Source organism: Stegostoma tigrinum, chromosome 18 (genome assembly GCF_030684315.1).
Source record: "Stegostoma tigrinum isolate sSteTig4 chromosome 18, sSteTig4.hap1, whole genome shotgun sequence".
Lineage (NCBI taxonomy): Eukaryota > Metazoa > Chordata > Chondrichthyes > Orectolobiformes > Stegostomatidae > Stegostoma > Stegostoma tigrinum.
In genome coordinates this window covers 1,670,890-1,682,527 of record NC_081371.1, presented here as the reverse complement: position 1 = coordinate 1,682,527, position 11,638 = coordinate 1,670,890, and the positions used below count along the sequence as shown (strand labels likewise).

The following is an 11,638-nucleotide window of genomic DNA, read 5'->3' as shown; positions in this document are numbered from 1 at the left end:
CAAAGCCCACATTTCCCTTTCATTGTAACAACAATTCCTTCAAGTGGATTGTTTTTGATCTGATTCTCATTGTGTTCCGGTTTCTGGATTTCATCCCATCACTGATGTTAGTCTGACCAGACTGTACTTACAGGAGTTCTCTGTCTGTCTGGCTGTCTGTTTCTGTCTCTCTCTCCCCCTCCCACTCTCTCTCTCTCTCTCTCTCTCTCTCCCTCTCTCCTGATGATGGAATTTACCAAATATGCAGTATCCCCAGTTCTGTGGTACCATTATTACATTCACAGAGGATTGAAAATGTGACCCAGTGCTTCACCATTTCCAACATTCCTTCCCTCAGAAACCTCCATACATCACCCCCAGACCAGGGATATTTTCTCCTTTACTGTGGTACAACAACTGTTGGATTGACATTGGTTAACTGAACCTGTTTATTCAGTGACTGTAATTAACAGCCGTCTCCAAAGAGCTTCATTGTATCACTGGAGAATTTCGGTCTTCCATTAATAAGGCAATCCTTTCAAAGAGTTATCCCATAGTGTCAGCGGCAGCGTCATCCTGAGATTAACAGCAGCTGGAGAGAGAGGGAGAGGACAGATCGGAATCTGGGAATGATAGGGTGGAAGGCAACAGCAATGGGCAGGAGTTTCCATGATATGATTGAGTATCTTTCGGCAAATTATGATCGGATGCCATTAGGTTCTCAGATTCAGATAGTAATTCTGACTATTCAGCACATTTTCTATCCCATCCTGGCTATTATTGGTGTCCCTGGTAAGTCTCAGTACTGTGTTATTAATTGTATAAACCACCTTTCTGTCACTTACTGTTCTTGTCACTTAAGCCTTGGGAAGACTAGATCCATTGTCTTTTGTCACTGACACAAAGTCTGTTTCCTGTTCACTCACTCAATCCCATCCTTTACCAACATCTCACATTGTACCAGACTGCTCATAACTTCACTGTTCGATTTCACCCTGAACTGAAGTCTAACCTGACATTCTCTCCCTTGCCAGTTCTGCCCAATACCCCCTCGATGATGCATACACCTCCACCTCTAGCTCCATATTTAATCAATCTTGCATCATTTCCGATTAAATATTTATTTTGGTTGCAACTGATGGATGGTGATTCAGCAAGCTCTTTGGATTTATTTACTTTTGATATCCCATTCGAACCTTTCCAGTTAACATGTAATGGGGAGATGTATTTGCTGTCGTTTTGCTCTTGCAATTGTTTCTGAAACTTCAGGGCACTGTTCCCCATCACCAACATTAATTAGCAAAATAGAATAATTTAGTCCAGAAAACATTTTGATACCCAATGTTCCATGTATGTTGATCTGATATTTTCGTTGCAACCCGCTTTGAATTTCTATGCTGTTCTTCCCCTTTTGAATTGAACTGATACTTGAATTAGTAAAGCACAATTTTCCGTGTGATTTATGATCCTGGTCTACCTTTGAACAATTTTCTTTCTCCTTTCCTGGTTTGTTGTCTTCTTGCTGGATTCTGCTTCCATAGGGCACTCTAGTCCTCACAGGAGACATCATGGAAAAGTGTAGCCCCATTCCCTCTCCTTGTTAACTGTTTTTGGGGCAGCACTCAGCATATCAACAAATGAGGTGCCAACCCTGAGAAGCTACACACAGGACTACACTCATGTTAAACTGTGCAAGCAACAGGCACAGAATAAACTGTTCACATCATCAGCAGATCAGATCGAAGCTCTGCTGTTCTGCAACATCCAGGTGTAAATGAAGCTGGACAGTGCAAAAACTAACCAGTGGATGTGTTTCCAAATGTCAGCGTTCCCCTGAGCTGCTGCCTGCTGTCCAGATCCAACCCACAATGGGACCTCGATTTCTGTGCAGTTCCCCACTTTGTCGACATTCCAGGTGGTGAAGGTGAGCGTATCCTTTCGGAACGTTTGGCGATGGAGATAAGGGCAGCAGATGCAGGGGAACTTCACCAGCTGCAGGTATCCCCTCAAAACACTCACCATCCTGACTTGGAAATACATCACCGTTCCTTCATTGTCACTGCGTCTAAATCCTGGAATTCCTTCCCTGAGGGCATTGTGGGTCTGTGTCCAGCACATGGACTGCAATGGTTCAAGAAGGCAGCTCCCCACCACCTTCTCTGGGGAAGTGAGGAATGGGATAATCAATGCCGGCAAAGCCAACGATCCCCACATCCGACGTATGGAAAGAAAAGTCAGGATGATGGTTTTTTTCCAGGGGGCAGTGTGACGAATTGTTGAGAGGATTTCAGGGAAACAGCACAGTAATTGTATATTCCACAGGCACAGATATAGAGGGAGCGTGAGCACTGAAGATTAAAGCTCCCTTTGGTGAGTTGCAGAACACCTACAAGCTTTGTACAGATGACAGCATGGTGCAGATTTCCACACTTCAAAGTCCATGTGTCTCACCCAACTTTGTTTTCCCACATTCTTTCATGTTATTTTACTCTCAGGCAGATTGAGTAAGGGAGAGACTCGGACCCGAAGGCACAGCATAGAGGAAAGGATTATCTTTTAGAACGGGGATAAGGAGAAATGTTTTCAGCCAGAGAGCAGTGAATCTCTGGAATTCCCTGCCACAGAACCATTGGAGGCCAGGTGATTGAATATATTGAAGGAGGAGTTGGATAGGTTCTTAATTGCCACAGGGATTAAGGGTTGCGGGGAAAAAGTGGGAGAATGGGGTTGAGAAACTTAGCACCCATGATTGAATGGCAGAGCAGACACAAGGGGCTGAATGGCCTAAGGTTCGCTCCTATATCTTCTGGTCTTATGGTGTTATCCTTTCCAGGTCCCGAGCCTCGGATTATAACATTATATGGTTCTACCGTCTTTATCCACATGTTAGACAGCCAATTTAAATTCCTGTGCAGGAAGCAGGATGTGGGAGATCGTTCAAATCCATCGGTGTGTCTGTGTATTCATTCCCCAATTCCACAATCCCGAGGGCAGTGGACAGAGAGTCAATGTTGTCTGCAAAGGCTCAGACCTTTTGCTGGAGTGTATAATGTGTCCCACACAATTACTGTCCCTCCCCATGGGTTCGGGTGAGATGTTCAGTCACTGATGGGACCACACAGGAGAACTTTGAAAGATACTGCGTAACACTACCCATTCTCTTTGATATCGAGGAAAGAGCAAAGAACGATACAGCACAACCCTGCGCTGACTTATTTTCCCCTTTCATACTGAAGCTGCCTTCACTCACAGGATCCATATCCCTCTATTCCCTTCCTTTTCATGTATTTGTCCAGGTGCTTCCTGAATGCTGCTGTCGTGTTTGCTTCCACCACCTCCTCTGGCAGCACGTTCCAGGCACTCACCACCCTTTGTGTGAAAACCCTGCCTCACACATCTCTTTAAACTTTCCTCCCCGCTGCCCCTGAAATTTGAATTCACGTTCCCTGATAATTGACCCCTTCACCCTGCAAGATAGCCTTATACTTCCCACTCTTTCTGTGCCATTCCCAATCTCATAACCTCGTGTCAGGTCGGCACTCAGCCTTTTCCTTTCCAGTGAAACCCCAGTCTATCCAGCCTTGCTTCATCGCTACAATCCCTCACACCATGCAACATCCTGGTCAACCTTTTCTCTTCTCTCCCCAAAACATCCACATTCTTCTGGCATTGTGGTGATCCAAACTGTCTGCAATATTTCAACTGTGGCCTCAGTAAAGTGCCACAAATCTGCAGCACAACTTATCCATACATTTAGTCAATGCACTTTCCAATGAAGGCAACAATGCCACAGGACTTTTTGAGTCAATTATCTCCCTGTGCTGCCACCTTCAGTGACCTGTGGACATGCAAACCCAGATCCCTCTGCATTTTCAATCTCCGAAGGGGCATACTAATACTGCTATGGTTTCTGCCATTCACTGTACAATTTTCACCGGCACATAATCTTCCAAAAGGTATCACCGAACATTTGTCCAGAAATTTAAATTATACACCAAGCTTTCACGGTGTCAGTGGCACCCGTTGGTGTAAAAACAGTGAATAGTCTTAGATTTTGCAAATTTGACGCCAGCAGCAATGTGTAAGACAATAAAACTCATCCCCTAAGTTTGTATGAGGCTCCTTGGCTTCATCCCATGCCCAACCCTCTCTCTCATCATTGCCTCATTGACCTGACACAATCTGCCCATCTTCTCTCCCAGCTATCCATCCCACTGACCAATCCCCATCACTCACTTCCTGCATTTATCTATCATCTTCCCATCCAGCTTCACCAGCCCCACCCATCCTCTCACTATTTATTTCCTAGCTCCTTTAACCCATCACCATTTCTGAAGAAGGGTCTCGAACCGAAGCATCAACTCTCCTGCTCCTCTGATCCTGCCTGGCCTGCTGTGTTCCTCCAGCTCCACACTGTGATATCTCTGACTCCAGCATCTTCAGTTCTAATGACCTCGCTGGTCATTTTGTCTCCATTTCAAGCCATTAACTGCCAGTTCCATTCTGTATATCAGAGGGGTACATCCTGCTGAATAGGCTACCTACTTAACCATCAGTGTATGATCATGTCTAACACATTCCACATTAACACCATACAGACGTGTTAAACCCCTGAGCTGGCAGCTGACCAGCCTGTGGTCTCTGTGCTATGACAGATTAAACAAGTGAGCATTAGTTATACACAGGACTACCTCATCGTTATCATTTTGTCTCAGGTTTTTCTTTCTCTGCTCAAGTACCATTGTTCCAAAAGAACTGCAGCCATCATTTCTGATTGTGGCATCGGAGATATTTTTCTGCACGCTGATTGATTTATGAATGGATCAGGAATGGCACCTTTATGCTATGGTCTGGCTCTGTGTTATCCATGTCAGGCCTTAGTCCGTACTCAGGTGTCTGCCCTGATCGCTTGTTACATTTCCAAGTTTGCTCAAGTTGTGAACTTAATGTCAGAAGCTTTTGGCCCAAATCAAGTGCATTTAAAATGGAGTTGTCTATGTTGGTATAGGAACAACGTCATTGAGCAGACTTCATCACAGTCCGACCTTTCTCTCCCATACTCTGGGCCAGGTATTGGTCACCCTGCTCCATGAGGCTAAGGTGCCTGTGTCATCACTTGTTTCACTAAAACCTTTCCAGTGCTTGTGTCAGGATTGAACACCACTCGCGTCACCCAATATTTGTGTTGTTTATAGCAACAGGTCCCTTCTCATGGGGCACGTTATCCTATCAACATTTATTGTCTTTACAAACACTGGTCCATTTTCTGGAGTTCTCCATCAACTGTTGTACTCTGCTCGGGGTTTTGTATATTGTGTATTGTTGTTGATCTGTGGAGCGACCCAACAATCTCATCATCATTCCCAAATTTGCTGTCCCTAACCATAGCTCTATCCCCGTAACACTTGGTGCTCCCATCGATGGAATGGTCCAACTACTCCTGGAGTGTAATCTTGCAGAAAAGATACATCAATTAGTGACTTGCTCCAATTGTGAGCTTTTCGCCAATGACCTTTCCATCTCCTGTCTATACAGGCACATGTATTATATATAATGATAATTTCATCATACCCTACCCATTGTAGTGTGATTCCTGGCTCCTCTAACATGACCTTCACAATGACATTATCTCCGACACTGGACAGGTCAGCCTGTTCCAATCCTGCCTCAACCTCCCTGTCCTATCTGATCAGTGGATCAGGAACTTCTAGTCTCAGTCCGTGCAGAGACGTTCACAACTTTCTCACAATCGGTTCACTTGTCTGCCCTATTTCCTCATTTCCAGTCACAACGTCCCCTGGCAATCTCATTCCCATTACTGTCATTAACGCCGAGGGAGTAAATCCAATCAATCCACATGGTGTTTCCCTCAATCCCATTGGGATACTGAGCAACAGATCTGCCCATCCCTCTGACATCTCCTGGAAGGTTTCAGCTCATTCTCTATTTCATGCCTTGTACATTGACTTACACACACCTAAGCTCTGCAGTGGGAGGGGGTCTGGAATTTTGCTTGATTCCCATCTAATTACAAACTTCCCATAATCATAAGAACTAGAAACAGGAGTCGTCCATTCAGCTCACGCGGTATAGGATTGACACAACCCCTAAATTAGTCACGACTGACCAACAGGCAGTTTCTCCTAAACTCAGTGAGAGGGTTCCTGTGAAGTCTGTTTGTAACTGTTCGCAAGAACACTTTGGTCTGGCCTGGTGTGAGATGCAATACTGGACTGGGCTAAGTGGATCAATGAGGGCACATAACTGACAGAACTTTGTTACATCTCTTCTCATTCCTTTCCAGCACCAACACCTGCCCATTGTCTGCAGCAGAGAACTCTCTCCCATGGTGTGCGTTTACACAGTACGTTCTATGAAGTGATGCTGAGTGCAGTGTGACACTAGCATCTTTTTCTCTCTTCACTAAATGCAATCAGCACCTTGCCTGTGGTACTTGATACCTGGGACGATCTTTGCTGCCTCAGCTGCCCATTGGACACCCCATTGAATGGGGCAGTGCTCATTTCTGATGTGGTTTAAGCTTTATCACAGCTACCTCTCGTGATGGTCACGATCTCTCTGGGATGGCATTGTCCACCTACAGATTCGTTTCTATAATAACTTTGACAAAAAGACCTTGTTACTCATTCTTAATCATTATTACTGTGACATAAATCCTTTAGCGACCATTAAAATGAACTGTGAAAGATAGTACAGTTCTATTCACATAAGCTGCTTCAAGCTATTAAAACAAAGTGCATCAAATGATTCTATCTTCTCATGGTTTTTAGAAAGGTCCTTACAATATTCTTAACAACAGGAGGCAAATCATTTTATTTGATCCTGGACACTAAGTTTGGAAAATTTTCATCCTTTGTCTGTGCTATCATTTCCTCTGGGTGCTCTCCAGAATTCCTGGCTGTTCTCCAGGAGCGAGAGTTGAAGAAAATATATTAGTTTTGTTCCTAAGCCCATCTTACCTGACTCTGACATGATCCATTTATTTCTGCTGCCTCTCTGTCCTTCCCGAACACACAGCTCGATCCTACCTGTTTTGTTGAAGGCTCGTGAGGGCTCCAACCTCTGTCTGTGTGTTTCTGGCTTTCTCACCAAACACCCTCTGGCTCTGCCAGCGAGGTTCCAGCTCCTCGCCCAGTATGACTGTCCTGATATGATCCAACCCACCACCTACAAGTCACATGTATTGCATTTCCAACAACACACAAATGTCTCCACATCAAAATGCACAAAGCAGGCCACTTGTGAAAAGGCCCCAATCATCCACCTAAAATATCCACTCCCTCTACATCCAGCTCTCAGTTGCTGGCAGGGCTGCCCATGACTAAGCAACATAAAATGGCCAATGACTGCCTCTGACAAGCTTTGCAGGACATGGCTGACAGAAGCTGGAGAGAGTGTGGGAAAGCCCTGCCTAATGTAGTCTCAACAAGGAACACAATCGGCCGTCTGTCTAAAATACAGTAGAATGTCCAACTGCAATGGCCAATATAGGTCAGACATGTCACAGCAAGCAGATTTTTTTTGATTTTTTTAATCAAACAATTATAATATGACAAGTTGCGATTAGTTATGATTCTTCCAGATAATAATAGACATTGTTTCTGAACTAGTTATGGATTCACATATTTCCAAACAGATAAAAAATCACCAAGCGCGTTTGAAGGCAAGATTCAAAAACTAACTTGAGGCAATGGAAGAGATATCTTTTATGTTTTAACAAGCACAGTGACGAGCAGGATTGCCATGCATATTGAAATACCATGTTCTCCTTGTAATGGGAACATTGACATTCCCTGTCTCTGGTATATCCAGGTATGAGATAACAGATTTAGCAGATCACAGATGCCATAACTAGAATATAAGAGTGACATGGTATCCGAGAGATGCAGAATATCAATTCAAAGTTAAACTTCTAATGCACCAAAATGAGTGAATCAGAAAACAGCAGCAAGAAAATTGCTCATATAGAGCGATGTAACAAGGACGCAATCACTTTTGGACAACCCAGCATTATTGACCAGTAATACGCAGCGGGAGGGAACATATGCTGCAGTGATAATGAAGAACAAGGAAAAGTATAAAATGAGAATTCGTTTGTAGGAGATTAGAGTGCATTTGAAACAGCCCTGCATGGAGTGTCTCGAGTACTTGTCCTTGCAAATTATAAGTTCTCACTCGAATCATCTACTATGTGCCTGAACTCTGCTGTCTCCGAAAACTTACTCCCAGATGGGTTGCCCCTACAGAGGCATCAGTGTGTACCACCTACAGGATGCTCTGCAGTGACTCACCAAGTCTCCTTTGACAGCACCTTCCAAAGTACAAATCTTGACCTCTCAAAAGACATGGACAGCACACTCAGGGTACACCACTGAGCAAGTTCCCCTTCATTTCCAGATGAGGAAACATATCAACTTCCTTCACTGAAGCTGGGACTAAAGACAATGATCTCTCCCAAATAGCCCAGCGGGTGCAGCGACACCCCTCAGATTGCAATAATCTACAACCAACGTGATACATGAAATTAGAGTGAGGAAATGCTGGACTCACCAAAAACATTCATATTCCATGAAATAAATTAAAAAAACACAAATGAGAACAGATTCGAATAAAAGAAGGAAAAGTTCTGTCCCCATGCACCAAGGACACTGGGTAATGATCCATCACAGGAAGCAAGTCTGTTGCTTCGAACACGAACCCAGGGTCAGTGGGTAATGATCAGGAGCAGGAACTGGGTCTGAGTCCCTCTCACAGTAATACAAGGTCATTGGGTAATGACCTCCAACAGGCATTTAGGCTGATTTCTCCATAATAACTGTGTTCAGGCTTCATTTCTAAAAATTAACATTCACTATTGTGCTTTTTACTACTTCCTGTTATGTCTCTGAACTGACAGGAAATGTTCAGACAGTTTTAATAATTTTTGTTCTTATTTTAAACAATCAAATTGGTGATATTGTTTGATGGCCTTTGCTTAGTTTATGAGATATCTCTGTCCGAAGGATAAAGACGTCACTAAATCCTTGAACATGAAGACAAATTTAAAAATGTCAGAAATCCAATTGGTTCATTTTACTCTGAAAATGATGTGTAATAATTTTATTTATTTCCTTTTCTCACAGTTAATTTACTGACAATTGTGATATTGTCTCAGAGAAAGTGTGGACTCTCCAAATGTGTCACTCGCTATCTGACGGCCATGGCTGTGATGGATCTATTGGTTCTAATCTTCGACCTGATACTGAGGCATATTCCAGTTGTTTTTTGGGAAGGGTTTCTTTTCCTGTATTCTGTCCCTGTTTGTAATATCCATGCTGTCCTGGTTTATGCAGCCACTGACTGTTCAGTCTGGTTCACTGTCACTTTCACCTTTGATCGATTTGTGGCCATTTGTTGCCAGAAGCTGAAAACTAAATATTGCACAGAGAGAACGGCAGCTCTGGTTCTGGGAACAGTCACAGTGTTAAGCTTTTCAAAGAATATTTTCTGGTATTTCATGCTGACAGGCTGGTATGTGTTGGTGAATGACCCCTGGTTTTGTCGAATTACACTGGAGGCTCAGAAATCGGAAGCTTGGGGAGCAATTGAGTTCCTTCACTGCATTCTCACCCCGGGAATTCCATTTATTCTGATCCTGCTGCTGAATGCTTTGACTATCAGACACATTTTAATGACCAGCAGAGCCCGCAGGAGACTCCGAGCTCACAGAAGTGGAGAGAGTCCCAGAGACACAGAGATGGAAAGTCGAAGGAAATCCATTATTTTAATTTTTGTTATATCTGCAAATTTCATGCTGCTATGGGCAGTGTTCATGGTGAGCTCAATATGGGCACGCATGATGAACATTGACAATGCAACTCCGTACATACACATCGCTGTGAGAGACATTGGGCTCTTGCTCCAGCTCCTGAGTTGCTGCACAAACACTGCTATTTATGCTGTGACCCAGACTAAGTTCAGGGAGGAGATGAAGACTGTGGTGATGTATCCATTTACACGAATCATAAACTTCATCAAATGATTGAAAGAATGTAAGTGACTGAAAAAAAGGAATTCCTATTTACCATTTTCAACAACAAATTCTTTGTAGTGTGAGTGATACAGACACAGTGGGGTCAGTCCCTGTCTCTCCCTGATATCTGTGATACATACACAGTTTGGTCAGTTCTACAGAATCTGCTCCAGATGAGATAAATTGGAATGATGGTGCTGTGGGTGAAATGCTGTCTCAGCAGAGTCAGCCTCTCCTTCACCTGATGTTTCTCAAAGACACTTGTCAATTATTCTTCAGTTACAATGGGATCTCCACATTGTCTCCAGTGCTGTGAGAACAGAAAATCTCCTTTCACAACGTTTCTTGTTTGGATAGGAACCAACACTTTCATTGATCCTTTCACCAAATCTGGTTTCACTTAAACAACGGATGGAGAAAGTGGAAAGCTGATTGATGCGAAAACTGTCTCCTCAGTGAGTGATCACACGAACCCTTCATTAGCTCCTCTTCTGTTTGGACTCTTTGTTAATGTAATGTTTGAGGAAATATTGAAAATGGATCACACAGCCTTGTGTAAATATCTGAACCAGTGAGTCACTGTGTCGTAGAAGGCAGTTATTCAGTCCATCATGCTTCCACTGGTTTGTGAGAGTCAGAGGGTGACTGGGTCATGAGTGAAATGTCTCTGATTTATTGATTAAATATCAGCACTTTCTGCAACTGCTGAATGAAAAAGGAATGAGATTTCTTCAACGTGAGGGCGAGTGTTGTCTGCACAGAAAGAGAGACAGTGCCTGAGCTGGTGGTGATGAAAATCATTGTGTGCAACTTATTCACAGCTGCATGTTGCAGTCCTTCATATCTGCTGATGCTCTTCCAGATCTCATACAGACAGAGTTTCGGTGAGTTGGTCTCACCAAGGAATTTTGTAGATGGTACACACTGCTGCCCCTATGGAGGGCGAGTAATTTTAAAGATGGTGGATTTGTTGCCCAACCAAGGCTGTATTATCCTGAATGGTGTCAAGTTCCTTGATGTTGTTGGTGGACAGACTTTGGGGAGTCAGGAGGAGAGTTACTTGCCACAGAATTCCCTGCCTCTGACCTGCCATTGTAGCATGAGTATTTATAAAGCTATTCCATGTCCGGTTCTAAACCATTTCTGTCCTTATGTTGGAGGAAGGGTCATTGACCAAACATCTGAAGATGGTCAGACCAGGATACACCCCTGAAGAATTCCTGCTGAGATGCCGTGGAACTGGGATGACTGGCTGGAAGGGAAAGTCTGTCAATATTGAGAAAGACACAGTGATAATGGGAACTGCAGATGCTGGAGAATCCAAGATAATAAAATGTGAGGCTGGATGAACACAGCAGGCCAAGCAGCATCTCAGGAGCACAAAAGCTGACGTTTCGGGCCTAGACCCTTCATCAGAGAGGGGGTTGGGGTGAGGGTTCTAGAAGAAATAGGGAGAGAGGGGGAGGCGGACCGAAGATGGAGAGAAAAGAAGATACGTGGAGAGGAGAGTATAGGTGGGGAGGTAGGGAGGGGTTAGGTCAGTTCAGGGAAGACACACAGGTCAAGGAGGTGGGATGAGGTTAGTAGGTAGGAGATGGAGGTGCGGCTTGGGGTGGGAGGAAGGGA

General features: G+C 44.0%; 1 protein-coding gene across 1 annotated transcript; it reads left to right on the top strand.

The window, feature by feature from the left end:
* The first annotated feature begins 632 nt into the window (after positions 1 to 632).
* On the top strand, positions 633 to 10,021 carry LOC125460911 (probable G-protein coupled receptor 139). Its single transcript, XM_048549124.2, has 3 exons — positions 633 to 771; positions 9,123 to 9,814; positions 9,950 to 10,021. Exons 1-3 carry the CDS (start codon positions 633 to 635, stop codon positions 10,019 to 10,021), a joined length of 903 nt encoding a protein of 300 aa, XP_048405081.2.
* The last annotated feature ends 1,617 nt before the right edge of the window (positions 10,022 to 11,638 follow it).